The sequence below is a fragment of the Salmo trutta genome, chromosome 1 (assembly GCF_901001165.1).
Source record: "Salmo trutta chromosome 1, fSalTru1.1, whole genome shotgun sequence".
NCBI classification, from domain to species: domain Eukaryota; kingdom Metazoa; phylum Chordata; class Actinopteri; order Salmoniformes; family Salmonidae; genus Salmo; species Salmo trutta.
The window spans coordinates 59,384,348-59,403,107 of NC_042957.1; the positions used below are offsets into that span (position 1 = coordinate 59,384,348).

The 18,760-nt window shown below is 47.4% G+C and overlaps 1 protein-coding gene across 4 annotated transcripts in view; it reads right to left on the minus strand.

Annotated features, from left to right (window-relative positions):
* Positions 1 to 15,931, minus strand: part of LOC115203054 (liprin-alpha-3) — a 39,880-nt gene extending 23,949 nt beyond the window's left edge. Inside the window, exons 1-2 of one of the 4 annotated variants that reach the window (XM_029767375.1) lie at positions 15,768 to 15,931; positions 5,215 to 6,325 (exon numbers count right to left, since the gene is read on the minus strand). In XM_029767375.1, coding sequence (XP_029623235.1) covers positions 5,215 to 5,553 — 339 coding nt within the window. In that variant the 5' untranslated portion in view covers positions 5,554 to 6,325; positions 15,768 to 15,931. Of the gene's footprint in view, positions 1 to 5,214; positions 6,326 to 15,724 lie in introns of those variants that run through there. The other 3 variants (XM_029767365.1, XM_029767385.1, XM_029767394.1) reach the window with 3 other exon arrangements.
* Positions 15,932 to 18,760: the final 2,829 nt, after the last annotated feature.

The following is an 18,760-nucleotide window of genomic DNA, read 5'->3' on the forward strand; positions in this document are numbered from 1 at the left end:
ACAGCACAATTACAAACAGTTCAACAAGACACAATTAAGCACTAAAACATTTCAACAAGAAAAAACAAACATTTAATTACAGACCTGTGACACACTGGTGTGACACATACACACACAGTGGAGGCTGGTGGGAGGAGCTATAGGAGGACGAGCTCATTGTAATGGCTAGAATGGGATAAATAGAAGTGGATCACACACAAAGATATGGAAACCACGTTTGACTCCATTCCATGCATTCCATTCAAGCTTTTACAATGAGACTGTCCTCCTATAGCTCCTTCCACCAGCCTCCACTGACCCCCCCCCCCCCCCCCCCCCCCCCCCCATCACTGAGTCGACTATAGTATGACGTTGAGTTTCCAACTACGTATATCTGGGAGCAGATCATGTCTATGTTCCTGGCCTGGGTTGCTCATAACCCTCCAGTGAACACCTCATGGCCATTCTGTTGTGGCGTGGCCATGGCGGGGCCAGCCATGTTGTGTAGGCTAGGCTGGCATATGGCCACATATGACACTGTACCATCCTCTGTCCTGTCAGCCATCTTGGCTCAGATGGACTTTACCCGTGCGTGACCAAGCCATGACACACATTCACTATCAGTGTCACAGTAAGGAAAGGCATGCAACCGCCCGTGTCCTGGAGCATGTGAAGACTGAATCATGGGCGTTCCCACAAGCCACTGAGAGGCATTGGTGCTCAGTCCAGCTCTTCCAGTATATGGTGTAATTCTACATGCCCTGGAGCATTATAACATAACACTGTTGATTATTGTGTTCAGTGAACTGGTAGGAATATTAGGGACTGGGCTGTCAGTGTGCACATCAGTGGTAACTACTGATAGAGGAGAAAAGGGAAAAAGAAGACAGGAGGAAAAGAGAAAAAGAAGACAGAAGGAAAAGGGAAAAGGAAGACAGGAGGAAAAGAGAAAAAGAAGACAGGGGAAAGGGAGAGTCATGTACAGATGGTACACAGCAGACCCATAGGAATTTGGAATTCTGGGATTGATTCTAGCTGAAAAGACAGCTTTTGGAACCAATATCCCACAATTATATGCTTTCTCTTTCTAGTTCTCTCTTTTTATTCTTGTCTCACTCCCCCTCCACAGTCCAAGACACAATGTGATCATAAACTACCTCAAGGTGTCTCTCGACTGTACCGAGCCTCCATCTCTCCCTCTCATCCTCTTACTCGGCCTACTCCGCTCTCATCCTTACAATCCTTCATCCATCTCTATCTCTCCATGTGATAACCCAGAACACCTAAGAATAGACGCCAGAAGCTCCATCATTAGTATGCAGCAATATGCAAATTGGCCTGATTCGTTAGTCTGTGTGTGTGTTTCATACCACCAGTTCTCTCTGTGTACCATGCTCTTATTCTCACTCTGCCGCCCTCTCTCTCTATCAATCTGTCTCTCCAAGCCCTCTCTCTCTCGGCAGTGGCGGCACACTCTGAGCAGACGCACTCAATGAACCCTGCTAGTGTTGAATCTATCACAGCGCTCTGTGCTGCTAGCTCTAGTGTTGAATCTATCACAGCGCTCTGTGCTGCTAGCTCTAGTGTTGAATCTATCACAGCGCTCTGTGCTGCTAGCTCTAGTGTTGAATCTATCACAGCGCTCTGTGCTGCTAGCTCTAGTGTTGAATCTATCACAGCGCTCTGTGCTGCTAGCCCTAGTGTTGAATCTATCACAGCGCTCTGTGCTGCTAGCTCTAGTGTTGAATCTATCACAGCGCTCTGTGCTGCTAGCTCTAGTGTTGAATCTATCACAGCGCTCTGTGCTGCTAGCCCTAGTGTTGAATCTATCACAGCGCTCTGTGCTGCTAGCTCTAGTGTTGAATCTATCACAGTGCTCTGTGTTGCTAGCTCTAGTGTTGAATCTATCACAGCGCTCTGTGCTGCTAGCTCTAGTGTTGAATCTATCACAGCGCTCTGTGCTGCTAGCTCTAGTGTTGAATCTATCACAGCGCTCTGTGCTGCTAGCTCTAGTGTTGAATCTATCACAGCGCTCTGTGCTGCTAGCTCTAGTGTTGAATCTATCACAGCGCTCTGTGCTGCTAGCTCTAGTGTTGAATCTATCACAGCGCTCTGTGCTGCTAGCTCTAGTGTTGAATCTATCACAGCGCTCTGTGCTGCTAGCTCTAGTGTTGAATCTATCACAGCGCTCTGTGCTGCTAGCTCTAGTGTTGAATCTATCACAGCGCTCTGTGCTGCTAGCTCTAGTGTTGAATCTATCACAGCGCTCTGTGCTGCTAGCCCTAGTGTTGAATCTATCACAGCGCTCTGTGCTGCTAGCTCTAGTGTTGAATCTATCACAGCGCTCTGTGCTGCTAGCCCTAGTGTTGAATCTATCACAGCGCTCTGTGCTGCTAGCTCTAGTGTTGAATCTATCACAGCGCTCTGTGCTGCTAGCTCTAGTGTTGAATCTATCACAGCGCTCTGTGCTGCTAGCTCTAGCGTTGAATCTATCACAGCGCTCTGTGCTGCTAGCTCTAGCGTTGAATCTATCACAGCGCTCTGTGCTGCTAGCTCTAGCGTTGAATCTATCACAGCGCTCTGTGCTGCTAGCCCTAGCGTTGAATCTATCACAGCGCTCTGTGCTGCTAGCTCTAGTGTTGAATCTATCAAAGCGCTCTGTGCTGCTAGCTCTAGTGTTGAATCTATCACAGCGCTCTGTGCTGCTAGCTCTAGTGTTGAATCTATCACAGCGCTCTGTGCTGCTAGCTCTAGTGTTGAATCTATCACAGCGCTCTGTGCTGCTAGCTCTAGTGTTGAATCTATCACAGCGCTCTGTGCTGCTAGCTCTAGTGTTGAATCTATCACAGCGCTCTGTGCTGCTAGCTCTAGTGTTGAATCTATCACAGCGCTCTGTGCTGCTAGCCCTAGTGTTGAATCTATCACAGCGCTCTGTGCTGCTAGCTCTAGTGTTGAATCTATCACAGCGCTCTGTGCTGCTAGCCCTAGTGTTGAATCTATCACAGCGCTCTGTGCTGCTAGCTCTAGTGTTGAATCTATCACAGCGCTCTGTGCTGCTAGCTCTAGTGTTGAATCTATCACAGCGCTCTGTGCTGCTAGCCCTAGTGTTGAATCTATCACAGCGCTCTGTGCTGCTAGCCCTAGTGTTGAATCTATCACAGCGCTCTGTGCTGCTAGCCCTAGTGTTGAATCTATCACAGCGCTCTGTGCTGCTAGCCCTAGTGTTGAATCTATCACAGCGCTCTGTGCTGCTAGCTCTAGTGTTGAATCTATCACAGCGCTCTGTGCTGCTAGCTCTAGTGTTGAATCTATCACAGCGCTCTGTGCTGCTAGCTCTAGTGTTGAATCTATCACAGCGCTCTGTGCTGCTAGCTCTAGTGTTGAATCTATCACAGCGCTCTGTGCTGCTAGCTCTAGTGTTGAATCTATCACAGCGCTCTGTGCTGCTAGCTCTAGTGTTGAATCTATCACAGCGCTCTGTGCTGCTAGCTCTAGTGTTGAATCTATCACAGCGCTCTGTGCTGCTAGCTCTAGTGTTGAATCTATCACAGCGCTCTGTGCTGCTAGCTCTAGTGTTGAATCTATCACAGCGCTCTGTGCTGCTAGCTCTAGTGTTGAATCTATCACAGCGCTCTGTGCTGCTAGCTCTAGTGTTGAATCTATCACAGCGCTCTGTGCTGCTAGCCCTAGTGTTGAATCTATCACAGCGCTCTGTGCTGCTAGCCCTAGTGTTGAATCTATCACAGCGCTCTGTGCTGCTAGCCCTAGTGTTGAATCTATCACAGCGCTCTGTGCTGCTAGCTCTAGTGTTGAATCTATCACAGCGCTCTGTGCTGCTAGCTCTAGTGTTGAATCTATCACAGCGCTCTGTGCTGCTAGCTCTAGTGTTGAATCTATCACAGCGCTCTGTGCTGCTAGCTCTAGTGTTGAATCTATCACAGCGCTCTGTGCTGCTAGCTCTAGTGTTGAATCTATCACAGCGCTCTGTGCTGCTAGCTCTAGTGTTGAATCTATCACAGCGCTCTGTGCTGCTAGCTCTAGTGTTGAATCTATCACAGCGCTCTGTGCTGCTAGCTCTAGTGTTGAATCTATCACAGCGCTCTGTGCTGCTAGCTCTAGTGTTGAATCTATCACAGCGCTCTGTGCTGCTAGCTCTAGTGTTGAATCTATCACAGCGCTCTGTGCTGCTAGCTCTAGTGTTGAATCTATCACAGCGCTCTGTGCTGCTAGCCCTAGTGTTGAATCTATCACAGCGCTCTGTGCTGCTAGCCTAGTGTTGAATCTATCACAGCGCTCTGTGCTGCTAGCTCTAGTGTTGAATCTATCACAGCGCTCTGTGCTGCTAGCTCTAGTGTTGAATCTATCACAGCGCTCTGTGCTGCTAGCTCTAGTGTTGAATCTATCACAGCGCTCTGTGCTGCTAGCTCTAGTGTTGAATCTATCACAGCGCTCTGTGCTGCTAGCTCTAGTGTTGAATCTATCACAGCGCTCTGTGCTGCTAGCTCTAGTGTTGAATCTATCACAGCGCTCTGTGCTGCTAGCTCTAGTGTTGAATCTATCACAGCGCTCTGTGCTGCTAGCTCTAGTGTTGAATCTATCACAGCGCTCTGTGCTGCTAGCTCTAGTGTTGAATCTATCACAGCGCTCTGTGCTGCTAGCTCTAGTGTTGAATCTATCACAGCGCTCTGTGCTGCTAGCCCTAGTGTTGAATCTATCACAGCGCTCTGTGCTGCTAGCTCTAGTGTTGAATCTATCACAGCGCTCTGTGCTGCTAGCTCTAGTGTTGAATCTATCACAGCGCTCTGTGCTGCTAGCTCTAGTGTTGAATCTATCACTATCTATTTATTTATTTTTTCTAAAAACCTGTTTTCACTTTGTCATTATGGGATATTGTGTGTAGATTGATGAGGGAAATATTTAATTTAATCAATTTTAGAATAAGGCTGTAACGTAACATAATGTGAAAAAAGTCAAGGGGTCTGAATACTTTCCGAATGCACAGTATACACTCACTCTCTCTTTTTCACACTCACATTGTGTTAGCAGCGAGGCAAGAGGAAGGTCTCTATAGATTATTTGTCCAGATCTCACACTTAGTATGTAAACACACATATGACACACACTCATGCACACAGAAACACACACACACAGGCAGCCACATACGCAAGTGCACACGCAAACACGGACGCACGAATGTACACACACACACAGACACATCCCCCTCCCCATGTGTACCTGTGGTAGGGCGAAGGACAGCTGTCTCGAGAGGGAGTCCTTCTCATGGCCCAGGTCTCGGAGTCGAAGCTGGGCAGTCCCCAGACTGTCCTGGGTCTCCCTCAGGCTGTCCAGCAGCCTCTCCCTCTCCGTCAGCATGTTCACCATCAGAGACTCCAGATTCCCTGTGCTGCCCCCCTCGTCACCTCCGCCCCGGGGCTCCCCTCTGCCCCCGTACCCACCCCCCATGCCCCCCATACCGCCTCCCATTCCCCCGCCACTCCCTCCCGGAGAGGAAGGCCCTCCCCCACTCCCGCCACGCCCATCCTCAGAGATGGTGGGCATCACCTCGCACATCATCTTGAGGCCGGAGTGTGTGTGGGGTGTTAGCTGAAAGTTGGTGGGTGTCGGTGGAGAGTGTGGGATTGTTCTGGGAGAATTTGCTTCAAGGAGCCCACAGAATTTATTTTCAAGTGTGTATGCTTGTATGAGGTAAGGTGTGAAGGGCACTCTATTCTCTTTTGTCTCTCTCTCTATTTCTCTCTGCCTAGCTTTGGCCCTTGGTCTCTCTCTTTTGTTTGTGTCTTGTCCTTTTCTCCTGTTACTATGTGAGAGAGGTTGGTAGACAGGCAAGCAGAATGGTGGCACTCTGTTACCCTTCTCTCTCCTCTGTACCTCACCTCTCTATGAATAAGACGTCACAGTCATCACTAACAAGCCTGTGTTTGGTTGGTTAACGGCTTGTCACTCTGTACCTTGCTACTTCCTCATCTCTACTTCCTGGCTTCACCGAATTAGCTCCTTTGGATGTATTGCTACAATAGGAATAGCTCTGATGTGTCTGGCAAACACCTGATTGGCTCTCTGCTTGTGGTGATAACAACTGATTGGTTGTCTCAGTGAGTCTGGCTGAGTGACAGGGCCCAGGTAATGGTGAGGTACCTTGGGGTGCGGTGTGTGTCTTTGGGTGGGGTGCAGTTAGGTTTCCAAAGGCAGGGTCTAGAGTGGTAGGGTGAGTTAGGAGGAGTCCATGGGGGTGTCTAAGAGTTTAGGGAAGGGGCAAGAGGGAGGGCAGGTGTAGTGGAGGGCCTCGGACACCCCAGGGTGGTCTTCAGACAGATGAGAGAAGCAGCTGGAAAATAGAGAACAAGATGATCGGAAACCGGGGAAAGGAAGAGAGAAACAGGGGAAAGGAAGAGAGAAACAGGGGAAAGGAAGAGAGAAACAGGAGAAAGGAAGATAGAAACCGGGGAAAGGAAGAGAGAAACAGGGGAAAGGAAGAGAGAAACCGGGGAAAGGAAGAGAGAAACAGGGGAAAGGAAGAGAGAAACAGGGGAAAGGAAGAGAGAAACAGGGGAAAGGAAGAGAGAAACCGGGGAAAGGAAGAGAGAAACCGGGGAAAGGAAGATAGAAACAGGGGAAAGGAAGATAGAAACCGGGGAAAGGAAGAGAGAAACAGGGGAAAGGAAGAGAGAAAGCGGGGAAAGGAAGAGAGAAACCGGGGAAAGGAAGATAGAAACAGGGGAAAGGAAGAGAGAAACAGGGGAAAGGAAGAGAGAAACAGGGGAAAGGAAGAGAGAAACCGGGGAAAGGAAGAGAGAAACAGGGGAAAGGAAGAGAGAAACCGGGGAAAGGAAGAGAGAAACCGGGGAAAGGAAGAGAGAAACAGGGGAAAGGAAGAGAGAAACCGGGGAAAGGAAGAGAGAAACAGGGGAAAGGAAGAGAGAAACAGGGGAAAGAAAGAGAGAAACAGGGGAAAGGAAGAGAGAAACAGGGGAAAGGAAGAGAGAAACCGGGGAAAGAAAGAGAGAAACCGGGGACAATAAGAGAGAAACAGGGGAAAGGAAGAGAGAAACAGGGGAAAGGAAGAGAGAAACCGGGGAAAGGAAGAGAGAAACAGGGGAAAGGAAGAGAGAAACAGGGGAAAGGAAGAGAGAAACAGGGGAAAGGAAGAGAGAAACAGGGGAAAGGATGAGAGAAACAGGGGAAAGGAAGAGAGAAACAGGGGAAAGGAAGAGAGAAACCGGGGAAAGGAAGATAGAAACAGGGGAAAGGAAGATAGAAACCGGGGAAAGGAAGAGAGAAACAGGGGAAAGGAAGAGAGAAACCGGGGAAAGGAAGAGAGAAACAGGGGAAAGGATGAGAGAAACCGGGGAAAGGAAGAGAGAAACAGGGGAAGGAAGAGAGAAACAGGGGAAAGGAAGAGAGAAACAGGGGACAATAAGAGAGAAACAGGGGAAAGGAAGAGAGAAACAGGGGAAAGGATGAGAGAAACCGGGGAAAGGAAGAGAGAAACAGGGGAAAGGATGAGAGAAACCGGGGAAAGGAAGAGAGAAACAGGGGACAATAAGAGAGAAACAGGGGAAAGGATGAGAGAAACAGGGGAAAGGAAGAGAGAAACAGGGGAAAGGAAGAGAGAAACAGGGGAAGGAAGAGAGAAACAGGGGAAAGGAAGAGAGAAACCGGGGAAAGGAAGAGAGAAACAGGGGACAATAAGAGAGAAACAGGGGAAAGGAAGAGAGAAACAGGGGAAAGGAAGAGAGAAACAGGGGAAGGAAGAGAGAAACAGGGGAAAGGAAGAGAGAAACGGGGGAAAGGAAGAGAGAAACAGGGGAAAGGAAGAGAGAAAACAGGGGAAAGGAAGAGAGAAACAGGGGAAAAGGAAGAGAGGAAGGAGAGAAACAGGGGAAAGGAAGAGAGAAACCGGGGAAAGGAAGAGAGAAACCAGGGGAAAGGAAGAGAGAAACAGGGGAAAGGAAGAGAGAAACAGGGGAAAAGGAAGAGAGAAACAGGGGAAAGGAAGAGAGAAACAGGGGGAAGGAAGAGAGAAACAGGGGAAAGGAAGAGAGAAACAGGGGAAAAGGAAGAGAGAAAACAGGGGAAGGAAGAGAGAACAGGGGAAAGGAAGAGAGAAACAGGGGAAAGGAAAGAGAGAAACAGGGGAAAGGAAGAGAGAAACAGGGGGAAATAAGAGAGAAACAGGGGAAAGGAAGAGAGAAACCGTGGTGAAAGAGAAGAAACCGGGGAAAGGAAGAGAAACAGGGGACAATAAGAGAGAGAACAGGGAAAGGACGAGAGAAACAGGGGAAAGGAAGAGAGAAACAGGGGAAAGGAAGAGAGAAACACGGGGAAAGGAAGAGAGAAACAGGGGAAAGGAAGACGAGAAACCGGGGAAAGGAAGAGAGAAACAGGGGAAAGGCGAAAGGAAGATAGAAACAGGGGAAAGGCAGAGAGAAACAGGGGAAAGGATGAGGAGAAACAGGGGAATGGAGAGGTAGAAACAGGGGAATGGATGAGAGAAACAGGGGAAAGGATGAGAGAAACAGGGAAAGGAAGAGAGAAACCGGGGACAATAAGAGAGAAACCGGGGAAAAGGAAGAGAGAAACAGGGGAAAGGAAGAGAGAAACAGGGGAAAGGAAGAGAGAAACAGGGGAAAGGATGAGAGAAACAGGGGAAAGGATGAGAGAAACAGGGGAAAGGAAGAGAGAAACCGGGGACAATAAGAGAGAAACCGGGGAAAGGAAGAGAGAAACAGGGGAAAGGATGAGAGAAACCGGGGAAAGGATGAGAGAAACAGGGGAAAGGAAGAGAGAAACAGGGGAAAGAAAGAGAGAACTGGGGAAAGGAAGAGAGAAACCGGGGAAAGGAAGAGAGAAACAGGGGAAAGGAAGAGAGAAACAGGGGAAAGGATGAGAGAAACAGGGGAAAGGAAGAGGAGAAACCGGAGGGAAGAAACGGGGAAGAAAGGAGAAACCGGGGAAGGAAGAGAGAAACAGGGGAAAGGAAGAGAGAAACAGGGGAAAGGAAGAGAGAAACAGGGGAAAGGAAGAGAGAAACAGGGGAAAGGATGAGAGAAACAGGGTAAAGGAAGAGAGAAACCGGGGACAATAAGAGAGAAACAGGGGAAAGGAAGAGAGAAACAGGGGAAAGGAAGAGAGAAACCGGGGAAAGAAAGAGAGAAACCGGGGAAAGGAAGAGAGAAACAGGGGAAAGGATGAGAGAAACAGGGGAAAGAAAGAGAGAAACTGGGGAAAGGAAGAGAGAAACAGGGGAAAGGAAGAGAGAAACAGGGGAAAGGAAGAGAGAACAGGGGAGGAAAAGGAGAGAGAAACCGGGGAAAGGAAGAGAGAAACAGGGGAAGGAATGGAAGAGAAAACCGGGGAAAGGAAGAGAGAAACAGGGGAAAGAAAGAGAGAAACTGGGGAAAGGAAGAGAGAAACCGGGGAAAGGAAGAGAGAAACAGGGGAAAGGAAGAGAGAAACAGGGGAAAGGAAAGAGAGAAACCGGGGAAAGAAAGAGAGAAAACAGGGGAAAGGAAGAGGAGAAACCGGGAAAGGAAGAGAGAAACAGGGAAAGGAAGAGAGAAACAGGGGAAAGGATGAGAGAAACCGGGGAAAGGAAGAGAGAAACCGGGGAAAGGAAGAGAGAAACAGGGGAAAGGAAGAGAGAAACAGGGGAAAGGAAGAGAGAAACAGGGGAAGGAAGGAGGAAACAGTGGGAAAGGATGAGAGAAACCGGGGAAGGAAGGAAGAGAAACAGGGGAAAGGAAGAGAGAAACATGGGAAAGGAAGAGAGAAGAAACAGGGGAAAGGATGAGAGAAACCGGGGGAAAGGAAGAGAGAAACAGGGGAAAGGAAGAGAGAAACAGGGGAAAGGAAGAGAGAAACAGGGGACAATAAGAGGAGAAAACATGGGGAAAGGAAGCAGGAGGAAACCGGGGAAGGAAGAGGAAACAGGGGAAAGGATGAGAGAAACCGGGGAAGGAAGATGAGAAACAGGGGCACTAAGAGAGAAACAGGGGAAGGAAGAGAGAAACAGGGGAAGGAAGAGAGAACAGGGGAAAGAAAGAGGAGAAACAGGGGAAGGAAGAGAGAAACCGGGGAACAGGAAGAGAGAAACAGGGGAAAGGAAGAGAGAACAGGGGAAAGGAAGAGAGAAACCGGGGAAAGGAAGAGAGAAACAGGGGAAAGGAAGAGAGAAACCGGGGAAAGGAAGAGAGAAACAGGGGAAGGAAGAGAGAAACAGGGGAAAGGATGAGAGAAACAGGGGAAAGGAAGAGAGAAACCGGGGAAAGGAAGAGAGAAACAGGGGAAAGGATGAGAGAAACCGGGGAAAGGAAGAGAGAAACAGGGGACAATAAGAGAGAAACAGGGGAAAGGAAGAGAGAAACAGGGGAAAGGAAGAGAGAAACAGGGGAAAAGAAAGAGAGAAACAGGGGAAAGGAAGAGAGAAACCGGGGAAAGGAAGAGAGAAACAGGGGAAAGGAAGAGAGAAACAGGGGAAAGGAAGAGAGAAACCGGGGAAAGGAAGAGAGAAACAGGGGAAAGGAAGAGAGAAACCGGGGAAAGGAAGAGAGAAACAGGGGAAAGGAAGAGAGAAACAGGGGAAAGGATGAGAGAAACCGGGGAAAGGAAGAGAGAAACCGGGGAAAGGAAGAGAGAAACAGGGGAAAGGAAGAGAGAAACAGGGGAAAGGAAGAGAGAAACAGGGGAAAGGAAGAGAGAAACAGGGGAAAGGAAGAGAGAAACAGGGGAAAGGATGAGAGAAACAGGGGAAAGGAAGAGAGAAACAGGGGAAAGGAAGAGAGAAAACAGGGGAAAGGAAGAGAGAAACCGGGGAAGGAAGAGAGAAACAGGGGAAGGAAGAGAGAAACAGGGGAAAGGAAGAGAGAAACAGGGGAAAGGAAGAGAGAAAACGGGGAAAGGAAGAGAGAAACAGGGGAAAGGAAGAGAGAAACAGGGGAAAGGAAGAGAGAAACAGGGGAAAGTAAGAGAGAAACAGGGGAAAGGAAGAGAGAAACAGGGGAAAGGAAGAGAGAAACAGGGGAAAAGGAAGAGAGAAACAGGGGAAAGGAAGAGAGAAACAGGGGAAAGGAAGAGAGAAACAGGGGAAAGGAAGAGAGAAACAGGACACATTAAAAGAGAAACAGGGGAAAGGAAGAGAGAAACAGGGAAAGGAAGAGAGAAACAGGGGAAAGGAAGAGAGAAACAGGGGAAAGGAAGAGAGAAACAGGGGAAAAGGAAGAGAGAAACAGGGGAAAGGAAGAGAGAAACAGGGGAAAGGAAGAGAGAAACAGGGGAAAAGGAAGAGAGAAACAGGACACATTAAAAGAGAAACAGGGGAAAGGAAGAGAGAAACAGGGGAAAGGAAGAGAGAAACAGGGGAAAGGAAGAGAGAAACAGGGGAAGGAAGAGAGAAACAGGGGAAAGGAAGAGAGAAACAGGGGAAAGGAAGAGAGAACAGGGGAAAGGAAGAGAGAAACAGGGGAAAGGAAGAGAGAAACAGGGGAAAGGAAGAGAGAAACAGGACACATTAAAAGAGAAACAGGGGAAAGGAAGAGAGAAACAGGGGAAAGGAAGAGAGAAACAGGGGAAAGGAAGAGAGAAACAGGGGAAAGAAAGAGAGAAACAGGGGAAAAGGATGAGAGAAACCGGGGAAAGGAAGAGAGAAACAGGGGACAATAAGAGAGAAACAGGGGAAAGGAAGAGAGAAACAGGGGAAAGGAAGAGAGAAACAGGGGACAATAAGAGAGAAACAGGGGAAAGGAAGAGAGAAACAGGGGAAAGGAAGAGAGAAACAGGGGAAAGGAAGAGAGAAACAGGGGAAAGAAAGAGAGAAACCGGGGAAAGGAAGAGAGAAACAGGGGAAGGAAGAGAGAAACAGGGGAAAGGAAGAGAGAAACAGGGGAAAGGAAGAGAGAAACAGGGGAAAGAAAGAGAGAAACCGGGGAAAGGAAGAGAGAAACAGGGGAAAGGAAGATAGAAACAGGGGAAAGAAAGAGAGAAACAGGGGGAAGGATGAGAGAAACCGGGGAAAGGAAGAGAGAAACAGGGGAAAGGAAGAGAGAAACAGGGGAAAGGAAGAGAGAAACCGGGGAAAGGATGAGAGAAACAGGGGAAAGGAAGAGAGAAACGGGAAAGGATGAGAGAAACAGGGGAAAGGAAGAGAGAAACCGGGGAAAGGATGAGAGAAACCGGGGAAAGAAAGAGAGAAACAGGGGAAAGGAAGAGAGAAACCGGGGAAAGGAAGAGAGAAACAGGGGAAAGAAAGAGAGAAACAGGGGAAAGGAAGAGAGAAACAGGGGAAAGGAAGAGAGAAACCGGGGAAAGGAAGAGAGAAACAGGGGAAAGAAAGAGAGAAACAGGGGAAAGGAAGAGAGAAACAGGGGAAAGAAAGAGAGAAACAGGGGAAAGGAAAGAGAGAAACAGGGGAAAGGAAGAGAGAAACAGGGGAAAGGAAGAGAGAAACAGGGGAAAGGAAGAGAGAAACTGGGGAAAGGAAGAGAGAAACCGGGGAAAGGAAGAGAGAAACCGGGGGAAAGAGAAAGGAAGAGAGAAACAGGGGAAAGGAAGGAGAGAAACCAGGGGAAGGAAGAGAGAAACCGGGAAAGGAAGAGAGAAACAGGGGAAAGGATGAGAGAAACCGGGGAAAGGAAGAGAGAAACAGGGGAAAGGAAGAGAGAAACAGGGGAAAGGAAGAGAGAAACAGGGGAAAGGAAGAGAGAAAACAGGGGAAAGGAAGAGAGAAACCGGGGAAAGGATGAGAGAAACCGGGGAAAGGAAGAGAGAAACAGGGGAAAAGGAAGAGAGAAACCGGGGAAAGGATGAGAGAAACCGGGGAAAGGAAGAGAGAAACAGGGGAAAGGATGAGAGAAACCGGGGAAAGGAAGAGAGAAACAGGGGGAAGGATGAGAGAAACCGGGGAAAGGAAGAGAGAAACAGGGGAAAGGATGAGAGAAACCGGGGAAAGGAAGAGAGAAACAGGGGAAAGAAAGAGAGAAACAGGGGAAAGAAAGAGAGAAACTGGGGAAAGGAAGAGAGAAACCGGGGAAAGGAAGAGAGAAACCGGGGAAAGGAAGAGAGAAACAGGGGAAAGGAAGAGAGAAACAGGGGAAAGGAAGAGAGAAACAGGGGAAAGGAAGAGAGAAACAGGGGAAAGGAAGAGAGAAACCGGGGAAAGGAAGAGAGAAACCGGGGAAAGGAAGAGAGAAACAGGGGAAAGGAAGAGAGAAACAGGGGAAAGGAAGAGAGAAACCGGGGAAAGGAAGAGAGAAACAGGGGAAAGGAAGAGAGAAACAGGGGACAATAAGAGAGAAACAGGGGAAAGGAAGAGAGAAACAGGGGAAAGGATGAGAGAAACAGGGGAAAGGAAGAGAGAAACAGGGGACAATAAGAGAGAAACAGGGGAAAGGAAGAGAGAAACAGGGGAAAGGAAGAGAGAAACAGGGGACAATAAGAGAGAAACAGGGGAAAGGAAGAGAGAAACAGGAGAAAGGATGAGAGAAACCGGGGACAATAAGAGAGAAACAGGGGAAAGGAAGAGAGAAACAGGGGAAAGGAAGAGAGAAACAGGGGACAATAAGAGAGAAACAGGGGAAAGGAAGAGAGAAACAGGGGAAAGGATGAGAGAAACAGGGGAAAGGAAGAGAGAAACAGGGGAAAGGAAGAGAGAAACAGGGGAAAATAAGAGAGAAACAGGGGAAAGGAAGAGAGAAACCGGGGAAAGGAAGAGAGAAACAGGGGTAAGGAAAGAGAGAAACAGGGGAAAGGAAGAGAGAAACAGGGGAAAGGAAGAGAGAAACAGGGGACAATAAGAGAGAAACAGGGGAAAGGAAGAGAGAAACAGGGGAAAGGAAGAGAGAAACAGGGGAAAGAAAGAGAGAAACTGGGGAAAGGAAGAGAGAAACAGGGGAAAGGAAGAGAGAAACAGGGGACAATAAGAGAGAAACAGGGGAAACGAAGAGAGAAACAGGGGAAAGGATGAGAGAAATCGGGGAAAGGAAGAGAGAAACAGGGGAAAGGATGAGAGAAACCGGGGAAAGGAAGAGAGAAACAGGGGAAAGAAAGAGAGAAACCGGGGAAAGGAAGAGAGAAACAGGGGAAAGGATGAGAGAAACCGGGGAAAGGAAGAGAGAAACAGGGGACAATAAGAGAGAAACAGGGGAAAGGAAGAGAGAAACCGGGGAAAGGAAGAGAGAAACAGGGGAAAGAAAGAGAGAAACAGGGGAAAGGATGAGAGAAACCGGGGAAAGGAAGAGAGAAACAGGGGAAAGGAAGAGAGAAACAGGGGAAAGGAAGAGAGAAACCGGGGAAAGGAAGAGAGAAACAGGGGAAAGGAAGAGAGAAACAGGGGAAACGAAGAGAGAAATAATAGTATTTTTCCATTAAACTCTCAAGGCTCTTAATCAACTTATATAATTGTAATTGACAAGTTGAAAGAGCCTCATCCTTGGATCTAATAATGCAACAGATTTTAGAGAACCGTTTGTTAGTAAACAACATCATGAAGACAATCCAGGCCGGAAGAGGAGGAAGTGGAGAGCCCCTTTTCTGAGATGTGGGTGGACCGGGTGAGATGATGGGGTGGCCAGTACAGACACAAAACCAGATGATAATGACCAAATCAAATCTGTCATAGCCAGTTGGAAGCAGCTGTTTACAGAGCGGCCAGACAATTAAGACACCTACTGTAGTTTATGTACTGCACAATGAAAGCATTTGACTTGATGGTTAAAAATGATGTCTAATCAACCTCCACACACATGCAGGCCTGCACACAAACACATGCTCTCTCTCTCTCTCTCTCTCTCTCTCTCTCTCTCTTTCTCATCTCTCTCTCACACAAACACACACTTCACACACTCATTGGACATCAAACACACACACACCTATCTCTGTTCCACCACAATGACTAATCAGGAGAATACATAGTTGGAGCCTATTGCATAAATTCTGTCCAGCATCCACGGCAACCTACTCCGTTGCACACGTCTGTCTGAAGCTATGTATCCATCGGTCTCTGCTCTTATCTGTCCATACAGCCGATTAGTCATAATGCTAATCGTGGATGCACGTTATACACGGAAATGAGAGTCATGGAGGGTTACGCTGTAGCCTTAGCCTGGCCACCTCGTTCAGTAGGGGGATCATGGGTAAAATAAGCGAGCCGGATGTATCCCTTAATAGCCTACAGAGATAGACAGACCGATGTATTTATGCGGGGCAGTCTCATAACGTATTTGAATTTAAATTGTCATCATTGTAATTATGGACTATGTGTAGTCTGTAGAAGGTAATATATCTCTGTCTCATAATAACCTCTGTCTTCACACTGTCATGTATGTTACAATCTGAAAATATATTTAGCGAGAAGGGTCTATGTTAGGCCTAATAAATGAAAACCACAGTCACAACAGAAAAGCGACGTGAATAAAATAAAACAGAAGATGTCATGTATTTAGGCTATGTAGCCTAGAGCTTCTTCCCATCCGATTTCCTTCCAATGGTCTCTATGCAAATTATTCTGCAAACGAAATAAAGGCTATACGCACAAATGAAAGATTATGCATTCTTCTATTCGTAAATGTCCCAATTATATTGTAGGTAATGAAGCATCCCGTTACACCCCACCCACCGCCTCGCCCCCTCTCCATCCCCCTCCTCAAAAACAGCTGGCCGATCATGCACAGCTCCATCTCACAACGTTATTTAAATGTCAGATACCAATGCTGTATTCAGAATCTTATCTCACCCTTGTCATCGTCGAAAGCAAAAAATACATAATTCCCATTTACCCCATCCGGGCATCTCGCGGTTAAAAGTCGTATCGCCGTGAAAACCCAGTTGCCAGCAAGCAACCCCCTCCCCTCTCCCTTCTCACACATGTAAACGATGGCACTGGGCGCGAGCGACGTTACACCTCACCATAGACAACCTCCGTCTTTCTCTCTCTCCTCATTCTCTCCATCCATCCCTCCCTCCCTCGGAGAAAAAAGGTGCTGGGTCTTAAAGAAACAAACTCGCAGCTCTCACGCGCCCACTCACGCACGCGGGGCTATACAATTAATTGATCATGCATGGGAGCGCGCACGCACACACTCATGAGGGCACTGTCGTGATTTCATTTTACATTGACACACATTAAAATTACACTCACATTCAACGTTAGACCCGACATGTATGGAAATCAGAGGACTAATAACTTCTACAGCCTCATAATGTAGGCAACAGTGAAACATTCTCCCCCTCTGGTGTCTAGTATGAGAACTGCGTCATTCACAGCTCAAAACTCACCTATTGCTCACACTGGCTTTTTGACCGTGACTCCCCAAAATAAACTATGTAAATCACAAATATTCCTTTTTGTCTTCAACATATTTCACCATTTAATGTTTTGTTGTGCAGAGTGGGTCGTTAAATGTTTAGGCCTGAATATGGTTTATGACAAAAGACGGTGTTATTTTCAGATCTTTCTAAATTCAACTGTGTATATATCATGGATTTTGAACGTATTTCTACAGAAATGCAAATCGTCTATAAATGTTAAAACCAAACTACCCGCTAGTCATCTACACCTCTGTATTCTTCTCATGGTCGGACGCACAGACAGATGTGCAGTTGACACCAATCACCACAGGGCATCAGTTACACTTCAACCAACCAAAGGCAAGGGAAGGCGTTTTCTGGAACTGGCAGGGCCAATAGAAAAAATAAAATTTGTTTCAGCTCAATTGGATGGGGCGGTGAGAAGGGTCCCGGAAGGGATGACGTAATTTTCTCTTAGAGGATGATGTCATTGTAATGCACAGAGAGAGCATTCAAATAGGCAATAATCTTTCCTTTGGAGAAGAGACAGAAAGCTATTGCATCATCGAGACACTTAGTAGAATAAATGTGTCAATAGTCTGAGTAAGTCTGTGGGTCCCCACTTCAGATAAGTACAGATGTGATGTCAAGAAGAATAATTGTCAGACTGAAAAGTGTGTCCATTGCATAGTTTATCATATAAAACACGCACACCCCTCTCTCTCCCTCTCTCCTTCCAGGTCAGACTAAGGTCAGGGTCAGACCAGAGGTGGCAGCAGTCTGACCTCATAGAGAGCCAAACAGATCCTCAGTCCCTGTCTCCCATGATGCCCTTTCTAATCCACCACTCTTTGGCCAATGACCGTATTAAGAAGACACTTGATCTGCCCATTATCAACATTTAAATCCCTCGTCCAACTCATGCCAAATCACAAATACTGTTATTATTCCAAAGACTTGCTCTCTGAGATTCCACAGTGTGCAGATAGTGACAATGGATAGGACACATATGACATAACAGGTTTCAGCAACTCTCTGTCCTATACCTTGCTGTTGCAGGGAGAGGACTGGCTGACACTGATGCCTCCCCTCAGAAGACACCAGACCAGATGAGAAGTTCACCCACACACTGTGAATTGGAAAATGTATGTGCTTTTTAATCTACCTTTATCTGAATAAGGTCTATTAGTGAAAGCTCAGCACAATGTCTAACAGAAAGACCATTGCAGGATTAAAGTGAAGAACTGGACAGAATTAAATTGTATTGATCTGTAGGCATATTGATTTGGTAAACAGCCCAAAGGCATGGGTGTTTTTCTACAAAGCTCTCGATAGGAGTGAGGCTAACGACAGAAAGTAGTGTCCATATCTTTCCACATTTGTGCTGTTTCTGCACTGACTCGATGTCTCCCTCTGCAGGCAAATATGGATACTGCACCATGGCCTAATTACAAATAAAATAAAATAAATAAAAAAACATGCGCCAAATACAACAGGTGTAGACTTTACAGTGAAATGCTTACTTACAAGCCCTTAACCAACAATGCAGTTTTAAGAAAATACCTAAAAAAAAGTAAGAGATAAGAATAACAAATAATTGAAGAGCAGCAGTAAATAACAATAGCGGGGCTATATACAGAGGGTACCAGTACAGAGTCAATGTGCGGGGGCACCGGTGTCGAGGTAATTGAGGTAATATGTACATGTAGGTAGAGTTATTAAAGTGACTATGCATAAATGATAACAGAGAGTAGCAGCAGTGTATAAGGGGGGGGGGGGGGCAATGCAAATAGTCTGGGTAGCCATTTGATTAGATGTTCAGGAGTCTTATGGCTTGGGAGTAGAACTGTTTAGAAGCCTCGTGGACCTGGTACCACCTGTCGTGCGGTAGCAGAGAGAACAGTCTATGACTAGGATGGCTGGAGTCTTTGACCATTTTTATGGTCTTCCTCTGACACCGCTTGGTATAGAGGTCCTGGATGGCAGGAAGCTTGGCCCCGGTGATGTACTGGGCTGTACGCACTACCCTCTGTAGTGCCTTGCGGTCGGAGGCCGAGCAGTTGCCATACCAGGCAGTGATGCAACCCTTCAAGATGCTCTCGATGGTGCAGCTGTAGAACCTTTTGAAGATCTGAGGACCCATGCCAAATCTTTTCAGTCTCCTGAGGGGGAATAGGTTTTGTCGTGCCCTCTTCACGACTGTCTTGGTGTGCTTGGACCATGTTAGTTTGTTGGTGATGTGGATGCCAAGGAACTTGAAGCTCTCAACCTGCTCCACTACAGCCCCGTTGATGAGAATGGGGGACTGCTTGGTCCTCTTTTTCCTGTAGTCCACAATCATCTCCTTTGTCTTGATCATGTTGAGGGAGAGGTTGTTTTCCTGGCACCACACAGCCAGGTCTCTGGCCTCCTCCCTATAGGCTGTCTCATCGTTGTCTGTGATCACTCGTACCACTGTTGTGTCATCAGCAAACTTAATGAC